We start from the raw sequence: 16,855 nt of genomic DNA on the forward strand, positions 1-16,855 counted from the left end.
CGACTTGGCATCGCACGGTTCCCTTCCTGGCTACACGAATCCATACGAACGAGGAAAATATACTTCTTTTGGGATGGTGCCTCTACGGAGGCGTAGGGTTTGTCCACGAATTTTTGCGCAAGGAGATGGTCAAACGAAGGTTTATGGTCTTGATGGTTGGACGACAGGTTCCCGATTTTCTTTTCTCAGATACCTTCACAATTTTCGGCCCTATTTGTCAAAGATCCAGTTGACAGGCTATGGGCAAAGGCTCAGAAAAGCCGTCTCTACTGGAGGTTTGATATTAAACCCTGCTTTGTCGATGATTTTCTAGGATTGATTCCCATGTACAAAGTAGATAGCCTCATTAGCTTACCCTTATCCTCCCCTACTTTCATCAACCCCCCGCCTAATAATAACATCCTCTCTTTCCGCCCCCATTATTGTCCAAAGACTTCTAGATCTAGCAGTAATCTATTTCTACCGTGGGTGATTTCATGATATCGCTCGTTATGCATTGTTCTCCTTTCATTCCCCGAAGTTCTTGACTTAAAGTAACTGAGGTAGTACTCAATATTTTATTTAGTAGGGTTTGTTTAAGAAAATGACTGTAGTTCGTTGCTCTACGTGCATATTTCCACCTCTCTAGTAAACCTTTCTTCAACCCTTTTCACCCTTAAATACCATTCATCCTGTATCCAAAGCCTCTTGATTACCACACACAAAGTGCATCATCAGCATTCAACATACCCTAATTTTCGGGCCATCTATAGGTCCAGTCATGCTGCGTGGTAGTCGCCGTATTTAACACTAGCAGCCGATGCCGATGCCTCGGACCCTTGGAAGCTCCCCTCTATATAAATACTCGATATCTTCGTGCTATTCCGACCGATTGTGGGTTAACGTGGTCCAAATCGATTGACTGAGGTAGTGCGGGACAAAATCTATCAACATATCACCGAAACATATCAGGACGGCGGCGTTTGTCGGCAAAGCGCGTTTCATGGCGCTCACTGTCCGTATATTCACCGTCAGCAAGGAATACATGGGCTTAATACCTCTTTCCTTGTACGTACGTGGTCGTTTCTTCGTAGTGGACAAAAATGGTAGTCGTCGTAGTAATCGCATGCCCTGAACACAGCAGAGATTCTGTGCTTCTCGATATAATGCAGGCGGTAGAATTCGTGAATAGCAACCCCCCAAAATAGAAGCCAACATAATTCTTCTTGTATGGAGTAGATGGCGCCCATCAATAGCTGTTGCGGTAAATGGAAGCTGCAACTGAGATATCGTTCCGACAGCCACCTCCCTCCCACAGGGTGCTCCTCTTATGATGTCATATAACACTGTGGCAGTGGGTATGGTTCAGACACTCCGATCCACTGGAACGTCTCCTTGACAAGACAGCACGAGAAAGACTGTGCACTTGGAAGAGATCCAGTTGGTCCCCCACCGCACTGATCTCCATGGCTATGACTGAATTGAGTTGGAGAAATTGCTGGCTTCATTCAAATCAGCGAGATTGAGACATTTACTAGGTTTCTCTTTTGTTTTCTCTACTGGACCTTGCAGGTGGCCGAGATCTGGACGTCTGATGGAAGACATTATTTTAAAATGGAATGGTCTTTAGATTCTACGGCTTGATAAGACAGTCCAGTGTGGAGCGGTAGCCGTGGGATCGCGTGAATATTGAACGGGAAAGACAGAGTGGCAACGGGAGCATTGTGCGTGGCGCAAAGATACAAAGTGAGCTCAATAAAGATGTGCGGACAAGGAGAGGTCAAAGGTAGAAAGTGATTTTGGCGCATCAGAGACGGGACCGAAAATGAGTTGGACTACCCGATGTTCGGCAACTTGACCAAAGGTGGGAGTGGGAAGCACTTCGTAAGAGGGTTACTCTTTTTTTTCCGGCTGTAACGTCAAGGTTATGACTGACCGCCCATCTCACTCCCAAGCAGGCGTAAATTTGCTCGGATGAACGCCTTCCTCTTGTAATTGCTTCAAACAAGTTGCGTTATGCTCACTCCATAGCAAGCATCGAACTTTGAGCCGTTGGCTGTTGTTGATATGTCTGGCGATGATTGGGTCGGAACGTGCCGGTATATAGTACAGACTATCGCCAGCCTCGATTCGTTGATACGATAAGCGTGAGACTTGTGCAGCGTAGATCTCGCAAGAAGGTGTCAGATAAGCACTATACTCGCGCGTACGTGGCGGGGCTTGATTGACATTCGCCCCGTGTTTCGTGGTGGCTCCATCGCTGAAGTATATCAATGCTGCTTGTCTGATGTCAGATCGAGTTGAGGCTTCTTCCACGTCCAGAGTCTGCAGCAGTCACATCCTGCGTCTACTTGCAGAGGATACTGCTTCCTCGCACCCAGGCTGGTCGTGCTCGTGTAAAGTTGAGAACAGCCAGGATTTTACAACACTGCGCCAGACCTACGTGGCGCGGACCCCATAATTCACAGCATGCCCAACAAGCATGTACAATAGATAATAAAAATAAATCATTTCATTTTCCATATTCGGAAATTCTCAGGTAAGGTTCTGGGCATTTTAAGGGAGTCACTTTCAAGTATTGTTACTATCAGGTACGCTATGGCTGGACATTCGATCCTGACTGTAACAAACATTACATAACTCTCATCTCCAACGTCTCGCTCGTTCCGGAAGAGAGAGGGAAGTTAACGTGCAGAAATCAGGGCGGTTGAGTGTCCCTTTGTGGCAAACAGAAAAAAGCTAAATAGTTTTGCCGTCGCCACCTCAAGTAAGGCTGACGCCAGGCTTATCTTTCTTCGTCGCATGTAGTAGCTGTCAACATTTAGCGAGTGGGTCAGCGAGGTACGTAAGTGCGTACACACTTGGACTCAGGATCGTCGTTGCCCCCACAAAATGGAGCTTGAGCACATGCTCTTGACGCGCACCGCACCCAAGACAGCATCGTCTTGACACGGGCGGTGACCTTGGCTGTAGCGCAGTCAGAGTTGCAGCGTCAGTTCAGAGATCCCACTTCGCCTCTGGCAAACGCATTGCCGAAAGGGTGGTTTGATGTTCCCGCTCCACTCCTTATCAGCAATAAATTAGATGTATTGTGACAAGCCAAGGCATGAACGGCCTTGTATGTACCAAAGCGCGGGGAAGATCATCTAGACCGAATAGACACTAGAATGTGTGGGGTGGATTACACTGAGCCATGCCGACTGACCGCTCTCGCGGCTGGAGCACGCGCTGAAGTGATACCAGGAGGATGAACCTACACGGCAGAGCGGGAGTCTGAGCCAGTCTAAGAAAGCAGCCGATCTAGAAGCAGGAGAGACGGAGAAATTGGCGTAAAAATTTTCAAGACTGCAACCTGAAGTTTGGGTTAGGGGTCGTAGGGAAGAGAAACCGGCATTTTCCTTGCGAAGCATACCGGGAAGAAACAAGAAAAAACAAAAAAACACAGTCAACAGTTGGGATTGAGGCAGGAAAGAGCAAACGGCAGGGCGATCGCGCAGATCAGCATCTCGCGCGACTACTCATGGCCTCCAAACAGCCTCAGCTCATTGTCCCAGCCGCCACCCGTCGGACCGGAATCCGCCGGCCGCACGGTCCGACCGGACGATGCTGAGATATGGCGCATGGGCGAAAGGAATCTGTTTCCCCTAGCACTGTTGTTTCATGCGGATGGAACTGAAAAGGTCGTCAATAGTGTGGGGCAGGCTGATCGCGGCTGTGGCAAGCCGTCGGGCAGCAGCGATGGTACGGTTCAGCATCCCGCGGGAGCACATCCGGGCGGGATAGTGTGAGACGGGTAGCTAAGAGATCGGACGCTTGCTGACAGCGCGAAGCAGTGCCTATGACTTGGGGCACGGTTCACACTGGCGGGAGGCGGTATTGTGCAGAGCCGCCAAAACAAGACGGAAAGGAAAAGAAAGGAAAAGAGGCGGGCAGCAACCAATCTCTTTGGTCGAAAATCAAGCCCAAGGTGTGACCAGTCATTCGCGGTGGCGGCCAGACAGCCACTCACAAACAGCGATTTTCCTGTGATGGACACGGCTGGTAGGTGCACCGGTACGGCGGGGGGAGGGTCCTTCTGGTGGATGAAATGCTGGCCACATCGGTGCACCTCCACATGCGCATAACAACAGCACAGCACAGGCTGCTGGCTTACGAGGCAGTCAATGAAGGGTGGTGCAACCGCGACCTGGGCTCAGCTGAGGGCCGCATTGTGTCGACGCGCCAAGAGCGGCAGTGGGTTGGACATGGTGAAGGGCGGCGGGCGGGCTGGCAGCCTGTCAATGGCCGACAGCCTTCCCCTTTATTTGGGCATCCATTTCGCTCGTCCTGACCGGTGGTGTGCATGGCGGGCGAATACGACGGGCAGGCTGGAAGAGTTGGCCGGCGGCTGCAGCTCAATGAGTAGCAGACATTGCGGGCTTGGCTCCGGTTGCGACCTACCAGAAGGAGCGCGGCTCTCCCTGGAGGATGGCGGCTCCTTCCTGGCTCCGTGGCTCGCCCAGATCAATGCACGGGAGGCGTGGAAATTGGCGGTGCGACAGTGCTCCGCGAAACAGGGCCGCTGGTTGGGCAATCGTGGTCTGGCCAGCCGGGCGATTAGTGGATGCTCAGGAAGATCGCGATTCATGTCGGGCCGCGCATCTCCCGCAAACGTGTTGAAGCCAGCAGCCAGCCCCGGCCCGTCGCTCCTTTTTCCTGCGTCAGCGGCAGCGTCTAGGAAGTGCTTCCGGCAAACCCATTTCCTGTCGCCATCGTGCCATGCCAGCCATGCCAGGCCCGCCCTCGTAAACGGCCACACTAGCCGCTTCCGACTTACCGGTCAGCCGCTCAACGGCTCTGACGTGCAACCACCGCCGCCGACGACGACGACGACGACGACTGACGACGACGCCGACGCCGCCGCCCAGGGTCGCCCAGGGTCGCCCAGGGTCGCCCTGGCCCGAGCCTGTGCTCTGGCTCCATCTTTCCGTCAAGCGCCCTGCAACGGCCGGCTCGCGCCTGCGGCTGCCGCGCACGGCCTCTCTAGCCCGCCGCCGTCCGCTCGGCTGCCTTCCCCGAACGCCCTAAATTCGAGCCGTTAGGAGTCCTGGCGCCGCCGGCTGCTCTCGCGGAGTCCCGGACCTTCGTATTAGCCACGCCTGCTTTCGGACGCGCGTCGATGCCTCCAAGCCCAGCGCGCAGCCGGGCCTCTGTGAAGACGATGACACGACGCGAGCGCACGCACGCGTTTGGCACTGCTGCGCCACACCCCCGCCGCCGCCATTGCACTCATGACGCCGTGGCATCTTCAAGTCGGGGCGTCTTCGGCTCGCGCACGCGCCCAGGGGCCGTCAATGACGCAGGCCCGAGGCAGACGACGCCCGAGGCAGACGACGCCCGAGGCAGACGACGCCCGAGGGCCAGCGGCGAGCTGTGTATGTAGGTTGTCTGGATCCTGCGACCGCCCGGCCTGGAGCGTGGTACGGCTGCTCGCCACACGACCCTCGACCGCGGCACTCGCCCTGAGGGCAGCCGATCAACGAGCGCCCACGAACGTGCTCGCCGACGGCAGCTTACTCATCGGCACTCGGAACCTGGCCGTTGGAAAAGCATCCTTGCGTCACTTCAGATGGAGGACAGCATGACCACCGCCCGGCGCGAACCGACAACCAGGTCCAAAAGGGTGGTTTCACAGAGCAAGCGCGCTGCTGCTGTCGTGAAGGCCGCCGTGCTCCCGGAGGTAACCGGGGCGCTCGCATTCCAGCCATGGACGGCCGCGAGCAGACCTTCGTCGTCGCCCCGGCTGCTGGATCTGCTGGAATGTCAATATGCAGACGGCCAAACCAGGTATCTGGTAATTTCCCATGCAGACGCGGACCGTCTGGAGGTGCCAGCAGCGCCCGGTCCTGGAGGACAAGCAGTGCAAGCAGTGCCCTCAGGTCGCCTGGAAGAGCTTCGGGGGGAGGTGCGTGGTGCGTGGTGCGTGGTCAGCAGCGGGCAGCTCGACGTCCAGGCCGCGGCGGTGCGCAGGGTCGACGCGCCGGAGAGAAGAATGGAAGCAGCTTGGACGAAAAAACCCGGGCACGAGAGCGGCGGCCCAGCAAGTCGCGGGCGACGGGTGCGCTCGCCATGACGCCGGAGCCCGGCAGGGCGAAAACGCAGCATGCGAGGAGGGGAGCGGCGCGGCGCGGCGGGCCTCTACGCTGCACGTCTCCGTTCTGGGAGGCGGGCGGCGCCGCGGCGGGCACGCAATGGACGGCGAGCGCGCGCAAGGAGAGCGGGCTGCTCTGGATGCCGCTCGTCTGATACGGCAGGGCGAGTTTGATCGACGGGGTCTGCAAGCTGGGCTGACAAAGAAGAGCGGTCGAGGAGCGCGGTGCGGTGGACGGGCAGGCGCAGCGGTTCTTCCCAGCAGATGCAGGTCTCACCTCTTGTCGGTAGGCGAGCGACCCGGGGCCATGGGCGGGCGCGGTGCTGCGGTGCATCTCGCGTCTGCCCGTCGCCAGCGCGCCGCCACCGATCCTGTGCAGCCGCCTCGCGCCGTCGCCATGCCCAATGGGGCGGGCACGGCAGGCGGCGGCCGTCGAGTGCGGTGAGGGCGCGCGGCGCCGGGCAGGCGGCGCGTGCGGGCGGTGATCAGGGGGGACGCGGTGGTCTGGCCCGCGGGCAGGCTGAGGGCGGGCGGCGGGCAGGCTGAGGGCAGGCCGAGGGCGCGCGCGCGCGCGGTGGGGATGGCGCAACGCGCAGGCCGCGAGATGAGCAGAAGCGCTGCGGCCGCGCTGCGGGTTGGGGCGGCGCGGCGGCAGGCGGGCGGGCCGGGGGCGGTGGTTGCGCTGGTGACGGTGCCTGCATAAGCTGGTGCTGTTAGGCGTGAAGGGGGCGCACACTGCTGGGCGAGTGCGATCGTGGCGTAGCAGCAGCGCGGCCCCCGGCGCCCGCTTCTCGCGGAGATCGACACAGCCGCCTCGTTCAGCTGGCTTACCGCCTCGGGCAACCGTGATCTAAGTAAAGAAAACGCAAGGGAGCGCCGGCGTGCCGGGCCCAGGGCCCCGCGATGACGAGTGCGCGCCGCCGGGCAAACGCGGCCGGTGGGTTTGCGCCGGGCAAAAGCAACGGCGCGCGCTGCGCAATATATCTACAACGGCGCATGGTGGAGGATAGAGTTGCGGCGGTGGAGCGCGCAGGGGTGCCTGCAGGCTGGGCCAAAGCCGCTTGACGCTTCGGTCGGACTGACCACCACCATCCCAAACTGCCGCTCCCAGTGCTCCCCCAGCTCCGCCCAGCGCCCCGATGCCCATCCCTTCGCCCCGGAACGCCCGTGACCTGTCCATGCTCGCTGCGCTGACCATCAGCAGCGCCTCAGCGCACGCGCATTGGCTGCGCGCCGCGCCATACCAGCCTCGATGCCTGCCGGGCCCGCGCTGCCCGCTGACCGGCCCCGGCTCGCCCTTCTTCACGCACGCGGTGGTGATGGTGATATATGCCCGCCCGCGCCCGTTGCGTGCCCGCCTGCGGCCGGTCGTCCGTTTCCTCGACGTCACTCGTTTACATATCTCGACGCCTGCCGGATTGTGACTCGGCGCTCAGGCCGGCCAGAGCATTCCCCCATCCATCCATCCGTCCACCGTCCGCCTGCCCTGCCCTGCTGCCAGCCCGCCAGCCCGCCTAGGCTCTAGGCTCCACCTCCAGCCCGCCGCGTGGCGCCCCGGCCGCCCGTCCTGACAGCTGAGGCGCAGAGCCGCACGCGCCGGCCACGACCCGCCGCCTACGCGCGTTCTGCACCCCCTCTCGGCCGCAGGCTGACTCAGTGAAAGCTTACCGCTTACTGTGTAAGTGTTTTGTCCTGCGCAGCTACACACCCCAGGCACGGCAGCGCCGCGACTCACACCCTCCGCATCCGCTCGCTCTCCTTGCATGTTCAGACACCCGTCAAGCTCTCCCCGTAGACCCAGCCAATCCGCCCCGTTCCCGGCTGCCCGGTTTGACCTCTCCTCTATCCAGACCGCATACATCGAAGCTAGTCTCACCCGCTCGCTTTCGGCACCATCCATCACGCCCGCCGACTCTGCGAGCTCTTTGTCCTCCCGGCACGCCTCCCCGGCAGCGCTGCACGTTCGCGAGACTCGCGGCTGGCTTCATCACCACCCGCCCCAGGCCCAGGTTCCTGCCGCGCCGGCAAAGCTATTGTCACGGCCTGCCCGCTCTGCGCTGCCCGAAACAGCTGTCGCAGTGGCTACACTAGGCCGGCATCGTGCCCGTGGGACATTATTCAAAGACCCCTGCAATCTCTCCCCTCTCCCCGTGCTGTCCCCTTCACGCCCGCTCTACCTGACAGCTGCGGGCATATTTCGCGCTTTTCCTGCTCGCAGCAGCGTGGCCGCCGTCGTTTCTCTGCACCCCTCTCCCATGCTGGGAAGCACTCCATGTATTGGGAGACAAATTCATGACCTGCTCGCCCCCCTTGCATGTCTCCACTTCCCAGAATCTCCCTCCAAGCGCTTGATAATCGGAGCCCAACCCCTCTGACTCCGGGGTCCCGACCAGCTTCGTCAAGCGGGCTCGCGTTGATGATACACACACCCAGGTGAGTGCGCTCGTCCCCCCCCGCCGCCGCTCAGCCCCGCCGAGGCCCCAGCCCGCAGCCCGCAGCCCGCAGCCCGCAACCCGCAGCCCGCCTGCCGCCTGCCTGTTGCCTGGACGCACTGGCTGATCCCGTCCGCGCCACAGACCACCGATCCCGCCCGCGAGGAGCCTCGAGACGCCCGTCATCGTCGACGAAGACTGCGATCCCTCGGAGCCGTCGTCGCTGCAGTTCGGCCCGGACGGCGAGCGAGGTGCCTTGGCTGGCACCGCACTAGGTGCCGCGCTTCTGTCCATGTCTGGCTACGAAAAGACGCAGGAACCGTACGCGTATGGTAAGTGCGCCTGGCCCATCTGACTTGTCGCTTGCCAGGGCGCCGCGGTCACATCCTGGCCCGGATCGACCCGGACGTGGACACGTGAGGACTAGTCCATTTGACTGACCACCCTCCATCACAGATTACGCCGCCACACGACCTAATCAAGAGCAGAGCTACCCCGGCTACGCACAGCCATCATTCGCCTCTCAGTACCCCAGCGCGCAGGCGCGCCAGTCGCATGGTCCCTCGAGCTCCGAACAGATGCCTTTCATCTCTACCTCCCAGCTGGAGGCGCGTGATGTGACCTATCAAGCCTCGTACCCTTCATATATCGACCCCAGGTCGCGCCAACTCCCCGAAGTCCTAGACCACTCCCCACGGAAAGCCCTGCATGGAACCAAACTCTTCATACGCATACGCACCACCTACGATCTCGCCGCCGTCCAACCCCACGTCGGATTCTCCGTAATGTTTGGCAACAAGCGGAGCGAAGCCTCCTGGCAGAAGGTTGACAGAAGCGGCCCGCCCTTCTTCCAGTATGCAGTTGCCGCCGAGATCCCCCCGTTCGACACTACCGGCTACATCGACGGCCAGATGCCCCTCTTACTCAACGTCGATGACGAGTACGGCCAGAGCCTCGGCGTAGTCGAGGTCGGCGATTTCACCTACGAAGATGCCAGTAGCTACCATTCATACAGCTCCTCTTCCCCACAAGATGTCTCGCGCAAGAGGAAAATCTCGGCCGAATCGACAGACTACATGCGCTCGCCCACGAAGCGCACTACCGGTCAGCAGTACCTCAGTCAACGGACAAGCAGAGCCCCGAGTGTCTACTCGAACACACCAAGCTCCGATTCACCGTTCCTCCAGACCAGTTCATCGACGTCCTACGCCTACCAAAGCAGCTACGACCGCAGCCAGTCGCAATCGCGATCGTACGGCTCACAGTACCAACAGTCGCAGCCACAGAAGCTTTCATACCAATACTCGCCCGCACTCAGTGTCATCCAGGGACCAGTCAAAAGCTCGGGCTACACTTCGTACGGATCCCCAGGTCAGACGCTCCGCAGCCCGGCCTTGTACTCGACGCAGATGTTGGGCCGGTCGCAGGCCATGTCTTCTCCCTCATCGTTGGCGAACCCGCCGCTCATTCGCACGTCCACGCTGCAGCCTTCAGGTGCGGTGCCAGGGGCGGCTCAAGCGTTCAACCCGTACGCAATGTATCCGAACTCGAAGGCCACGCTAAAGATCGATGGGGAACTGGATGCCATGGCTGAGGGATGGAGCCGGGACGAGTGGGAGGCCAAACGGCGGCTGGTCCAATTTCGCCGGAGCCAGTCGGGCAGCACGATCACGACCAGCTTCGAAGCGATCGCCCCAGAAGATCGAGCGCCGCACAGCATCTGCATCAGCTGCATTTGGTGGGAGGAGAAGCAAGAGTGCTTTGTCACGAGCGTCGACACCATCTACCTGCTCGAATCGCTTGTTGCAGTGCGGTTCACGGTGGAGGAGAAGAACCGGATCCGCAGGAACCTGGAGGGCTTCAGACCGCTGACGGTATCAAAGGCAAAGCCGGAGAGCGAAGAGTTTTTCAAGGTCATCATGGGCTTCCCGAACCCCAAGCCGCGGAACATCGAAAAGGACGTGAAAGTGTTTCCGTGGAAAATCCTCGCGCACGCGCTGAAGAAGATCATCGGGAAATACGTAGGTATAGGCACTGGCAGCCTCATTGACACACGCTGACGGTCGGCAGTCTGCAAGCTACTCGTCGACGGCGGGCGCGCTGCCTACGCCCGTGGTTAGCGGGTACGGCGGCGGCGGGCACTCTGACTCCGGGGCAGAGCTGAGGCACACGGCGTCGCCACGGTCGGCGTCGAGCTCAGCAACCTCATCGGCGTACCCAACGGGCATGACCTCAACGGCACTGTCGCCTAGCGTCAAGACATCAGCTGGCCTCGGGCAATCAGCAGGCCCACCCGACCTGCGCGTGTCAGTACCGCAGCTGGGCACGGGCGGATCGTCGTTGGGGCCATGGGCGACGATGCAGCACGCGCCGGCGCAGTACTCGACAGGCCTCCCGGCGGGGGCAGGGCGGAACTCATCGTGGGACTTTGCGGCATATATCGAACCAGCGGGCGGGTCGACGACGACACTGCCGGGCGGACAGGCGCTGCAGCTGCAGCGGACGGACATGGGGGCCGAGGGCGTGCAAGGCCCAGTGGCGGGGCCTGAGGCGTATCAGCAGTATGGTCAGCGGACCTCGCGGTCGTGAAAGAGAGGGTGTGGTGCGCGTCCGGCTGATCAGCACGACGTTGATCATGCGCCGTGCAGCCCGATGGGGCCGACGGGTGGTCTAGCCGCAAGCGGGCACTAGCACCAAAACCACCGCCTCGCGCCCCGACGACAGACATCACCACCTCCGGCCTGCTCGCTCCCGCCTGCTCGCTCCCGCCTCATCAGCCTTGGCCCTGCCCCGCCACCACCGGTCCCCGCTTCTGCAGCCCCGGCACGCACATGGGCCCCGGCCGCGCTGCGATACGCCGATACGCCGATACGCCGTCCTTCGCGCCTGCGCATCTCCCGGCTTCCGCTTCCTTCATCTAGCTCCCTGGAGCTCCCTTCTTGGCTTGGCTTGTGCTGTGGCTTTGCGCGATTTCGCCCCGACGGGTCCTCCTGGCCCATCCCGCCTCCTGCTCCACTGTTTACACGGCTGTGTGCGGAGGCGCCTCGGACGGCCGGACTTGCATCCGTCCAGCTGCTCACACCTCTCCCCCCGTAATACTTGCATGATCCGTAACAGTTGCGCTTTCAGTCACTTGTCGCTTCAGGCGTGTGACACTACATGACCACAGCGGGGCTTTGGTTCGTTTTCTCGCGGCTGTCCTTGGTTGCGTTGCTCGCCCTACCAGGCACTCGGGCACTTCTTGGCTTCGTTTTTGAAATACTTTCCTTGCGCTCGCAACATACCCATATTTTTGCATGCATACATATACCAGCATTTGTTATCGGGAAAGACCCACGGCGTCGCGTAACTAGATTCAGGACGGTGCACATGGCCGAAGGATGGGCGGCTGGCGGGACTTTTGGGTTCAGGCGAGGCATACAGGACATTACGGCGGCGTCATTGTCATTCCACTTTACTTCATCTTGCTGTCCTCCCGGCCAGCCGTTTCCCGCTTCTCTCCCTGTATGTCCGCATGTGCGGATATTTTTCCCTTTTCTTTTGCGACCTCTGACATCAAGATTATGTTCACAAATCATCTACTATTTCTCGGTCCCTGCGCGTGGTTCTCGACCACATTTCTTGGCCCCGCCGGTAGTGGCCCGGGCCATCGATAGCATATCTAGAATCTGGGGGGGTTTGAATTTGTTTTCTTCTTTCTTTCTGCTAGCGTTGGTCGCAACGGGCGATTGCCGCTCCACACGCCATCTCCTAATCTGGTGTTCCGGCCATAGTGTTCATCTGCGAGCGCGTCCCAGATATTAGAGTGGAATTCCTTTTTTCCGGGTGGAGAAATTCACAGCTCAACGATAACGTGGGAGAGGAGACGGTGGCGCACGAGATAGACTCACATAACGCTGCGACGAGGACATGAGGAAAGAATCAAGATTCAGGGCATGAAATGCATAACAAGCTCCGTCCCAACCCCCCGGCAAGGATGCAGTGGGGGTGGTCCACCAGGGTGCAGCCCCCCCCGCAGAATGCTTTCGGGCGTTGTCATAGGCCAGGCTTGTTCGTATTCACGTTTGAGCCGACTGGGATATTCATACAAAGACACGCATTCCTTTCTTTTTCAGTCTCGCCGTTCGCATAACACCTCGGCCTTGTTCCTTGCCGGTGTTGGGCTGGGAGAGAGCAGATCCCGAAAGCCAGGCACCGCTAGGCTACTAGTGGTGGGCCGGGCGGGCTCAGAGACGCAAGCCCACTGACGTATATCCCCGGTGGCGGAATCGGAACTCACCTTGCTTTTTCCTCGCGTAAACGTATCAGCAACGGCCGGCTCTCAGAGAAGCCAGCAATACCCCATACGCCGCCCCCACCCCCGTCGAAGCGGTATCCTGCGCCGTTTCATGAGGCTTCTTCGCAGCCTCGTCCGACGACCTCAAAGCCGAACCGTTACTGCAATGCCATGTCTGCCCAACGCAGCTTGTCGCCTCGGCTCGGTGTCCGCCGAGCTGGGACTGGCGGTACGACGGCGGGAAATGCTCTTGTCGAATCAAAACAGCTCGCAACCCTCCATACCAACTGTGATGACTCACATTGGGAGGCCTCTGGCCGGCCCGCATCGACACGTCTGCCACACAAACCAAGGGGAGCCGCCGTGTGAACCGGGACTTGCCTGAGATGAGCAGACTGTGTTGCAGAAGGCTTCACCCTTGCGCGTTCCGCGAAAAAAACAGCCCACTATCACTGCGTGGGTGATTGAAGCAAATCCTCAAATGTAGGCACAACACAAACACATTGAGCTGTGGACTCTAGCCACCCACGTAAACAAGATGCAGGGATAAGGGGCAAGGTCTTTTGCAATCCCACTGCGTGCATGCTGTAGCTAAGCACAGCGGTGCCCGGGCCGCTGCCGGCCCGTGTTGCCTCCTTCTTTTCAACACATCCCCTTGGCCGCTCTCAAATTGGCAATCGGACCAACTGCAGCCTGCATACGCATGTAATCACAGCCACGTCTTCCCACCCACGCGACGACGCACCAAGGGGCGAGATCCGCCGGGGGGACGAGGTGAGGTCCTGGAGAAAAGCAAAGGCGCGTGCAGCAACGTCTGCAACACACACTCTCACCGGCGGCATCAGCAACGCACCGGGATCCAGGCTTAAGCGCACCGGCAGACGTCTAGACAGCCTGCCAAGCAGCAGCCGTTGGAGCGTGTGCGCGCTGGAGATTGACAGCCTCGTGCACAAGCCTCACTTCTTCTCCTTTTCTCGCCTCCTCTCTCTCCCAGCCTCATGCTGTGCGCTTTCATCTATTTACGTTCGACCCTGTCCATGTTCCGCCCCCCTCCCCCCCCTCCCCCCTTCTCAACCAACACGAACAACCACTTCGCTTCCCGTATATTGCTGCTCGCAAGTGGCTGCTCACCCACATATCCAGCGACCTGGCTACCGGTCAGGGAAAGCAGGTCCGGCCTGGCCCAGCCTGCCTGGCCTTTGCCCGCCATCCGCGCCGTGCGAGTCCCTCCCTCCCCCTTCTCCAAACGCTCTCTCGCCCAGGCCTTCCAATAAGCGGCAAGGGGAGGAGGGGTGGAGGACGACTTTGACTTTTTGCCGGGCAGATGGACAACGTTTGACGGCCTCCTTGCCAGCTTTTTTTGCGCCGCTCTCCCCGGATGCGTTCGCGCGGCACGCGCGTTTCAAACATCAATTAGACACACCGGTGCTAATAAAAGCACAGCGGTTAGCCAGTGCACGAGCGCCGCGGCTTATACCCTTCATGAGCGTCGTCGTCCACGAGGCGGGCGGGCGGGCGAACATGGGCGGGAGTGCGGCAAGGAAGTGAATCCTGATTGATGGGGGAGAGCCGTGCGTTCGAGATCACCTCCTCGTGTTGTTGGTTGGCCCGGGTGTATCTGATGCTGCGGGGGCGGAGGGAGAGCTGTTTATCTCGCGCATGCGTTGCATGGTTTGGAGCGTTGCGCACCCCCCTCCCCTCCCCTCCCCTCCCCGGGTTGCTTGCTTGGGGAAGAAGAAGGAATACCTGCTACATACATGCTGCGAGGTGTGTGCGGACGGCTTGACCAACTTGATGCTCATCCCCGGTGCCGCTCGGCTCTCGCGCCTTTTGTTCAACGCTCGCGTAGGGCGGGGTGATTGTGCCATGTTCGCCGCACGCCGTTCGAACAAAAGTGAGACAGCGACGGGGACTTCTCCCCGATTTGGGGAATGTCCCACTGTGATAGTGATCTGATCGAGATGGCGCGCAGACAGCTACGGTCAGGTGATTGTGGCGTACGGCAAAACGGTCTAGAGCGGCGGGGTGAGCGCCGTGGTGATGATGTAGATGAGTTGTGACCTGGTGCGTGTACAACCGTGATGAGTGCGGGTGCAATTGACGAATGGCATCACCCTTTACGTCGCCCGGCTCGCGCCGGCACATGGGCTCCCGTGGACGAGGAAAAACAGAACACAATTTCTAGTATGGTACAAAGCCGAGCTCGAGAATCATTAACTCATCAGTAATGCCACCTTGGTATCAAAAACGCTTCCTCCCCCTCAGTCTTCCTTAATAATCAAATCTCTCCGGCAGAACCATGGGGGCCACCAAGCTCCAGATGTAGATAGCATAGCATGCCCAAGCGCTCAGGATCTTCGCCCAACTTGCCCAGTACGTGCGACCAACCGCGACAAACCCATCGTTTTCCGCCGTCGGGTCAAAATTCATCGTCAGGAGCGTTGCAACCCATGCAGTGGCAAGCAGGAAGATGACATGGAAGAGAGCGTAGTTGTACTGCGTCGAGTTGCGCTCGTCGTCACGGGCGTGGTTCCCGTCGTCCGACTCGTCATCCGAGTCATCGTCCAGCGCACTCGCGGGCAGGCTGCCACTCTCCACGGCAGCCCGCAGAGCAGCCTGGCGCATTTCCCGACGGCTCTCCGGCTGCTGGATAACGAGTCCGTGCTCGTAATCGTCCGTGGCAAGTTGAGAATACGGATTGCCTTGAGCGCCAAGCGCCAGACCGTATGTTGCGGCACGGGTAGTCGTGTAGGCGACCGTCACAAAGGTGACAATGGCCCCTATGACGATACTGGCTCGCCTGGTGCCCCGTGCGCGGATAAGCGGATTGCACTGGTGGTCGTCGGGTTCCATGCCGACAGCAGACATGGTCAAGTAGGTGCAGTAAATGGCAACCATGGCCGACTGCGCCAGGCCCGCGCGAGGGTTGACTTCCTGCACGCCCGGATGGACAGAGACGATCGAGGCTAAAATGAGCAGAATCAGGTTGATCTGAAATGGTCAGCGGCGGTCGGCGTACGAGACTGCACGGCCTAAACTTACGGTGATGGCAGCCTGGTTCATGGAGCAGCCGCCGCGGGCGAAGAAAATGTACATGACAATGGTCATGGCAAGCGAACCAACATACATGGACGCGGTGGAGCCGATCAAAAGCCAAGTCCACATCCTGGAGCCGGTGGTCTCGATCTTGTCCTGGCAGTACTCAGCCCAGTTATGGGCCAAGTCAACCAGCAGGACAAGACCGAGCAGCAGGAACATAATGGCGCCGATGAGGGAAAGATAGCTGCCCCAAGAGACAAAAAAGCCCTCGGGAATGAGGAAGCTGATGACGATGAGCCCCAGCCAGGCGATGATCTTGGGGCCCCAGTAGCCGTTTTGGATGGGCGCACGGCCGTCCTTGGATGACCTAACGCCAAGTAAAATGATGGCCAAGATAGCGTGGAAGAAGCCCAAGGCGAAGTTGAAGCGATGCACAGCGACGTATCCGTAGCACTCAGTGCCGCCGCACTTGAAGTCCATGTAGTCCAGGGTCAGGTTCTGCAGCTTCTTGATGGCCCAGTCGGTGAGCATTATCCACGAGATGATGGAGTTGAGCAGCAGGATGAGGGCATAGGCGATGCGGGTGGCCATGCTGCGAGGCCGTCAGCGGGGACGCGGGCGCGAGGGCGCGAGGGGACAAGCAGCGGCTCACCTGTTCTGGCACTTGCCGCAGGCACTGCAGACGGCGGAGCATGTCGCGGCGCCGCAGCATGAGGCGGCAAAGGTCGCGAGCTGGGGAGACGTCAGCGGGCGGGCGTGGGACGCGCAAGGCGACGGGGCGTACGTACGGTGCCCACGCTGGGCAGGGCCAGGAAGGGGATAGAGAGCGCAGCTCCCATGGCGGGCGGATTCGGTGGTGATGGAGACGGCGACGGCGACTGGAGCAGGGCGGTGATGAGAGCGAGAGGTCGTTACGCAACCGTGCAGCGGAGAGCTGGCGAGCCACGCGGGCTGTGGCTTGGCGGCGGCGCAGGGCTGCGGGCGGCTCCAGCTCCCGAG

At 59.9% G+C, this 16,855-nt stretch overlaps 2 protein-coding genes across 2 annotated transcripts; one reads left to right on the top strand and one right to left on the bottom strand.

The window, feature by feature from the left end:
* Positions 1–8,423: 8,423 nt before the first annotated feature.
* Positions 8,424–11,130, top strand: BKCO1_23000129 (transcriptional regulator medusa; the record flags this gene model as incomplete). Its single annotated transcript, XM_020272936.1, has 4 exons — positions 8,424–8,542; positions 8,686–8,873; positions 8,998–10,562; positions 10,612–11,130. 4 exons carry the CDS (start codon positions 8,424–8,426, stop codon positions 11,128–11,130), a joined length of 2,391 nt encoding a protein of 796 aa, XP_020130643.1.
* Positions 11,131–15,088: 3,958 nt separating this feature from the next.
* BKCO1_23000130 (membrane protein tms1) lies at positions 15,089–16,695 on the bottom strand (the record flags this gene model as incomplete). The annotated part of the gene is made up of 4 exons (XM_020272938.1): positions 15,089–15,808; positions 15,860–16,448; positions 16,509–16,588; positions 16,645–16,695. 4 exons carry the CDS (start codon positions 16,693–16,695, stop codon positions 15,089–15,091), a joined length of 1,440 nt encoding a protein of 479 aa, XP_020130725.1.
* Between the last annotated feature and the right edge of the window lie 160 nt (positions 16,696–16,855).

The sequence above is a fragment of the Diplodia corticola genome (assembly GCF_001883845.1).
Source record: "Diplodia corticola strain CBS 112549 chromosome Unknown scaffold23, whole genome shotgun sequence".
Taxonomy (NCBI): Eukaryota; Fungi; Ascomycota; class Dothideomycetes; order Botryosphaeriales; family Botryosphaeriaceae; genus Diplodia; species Diplodia corticola.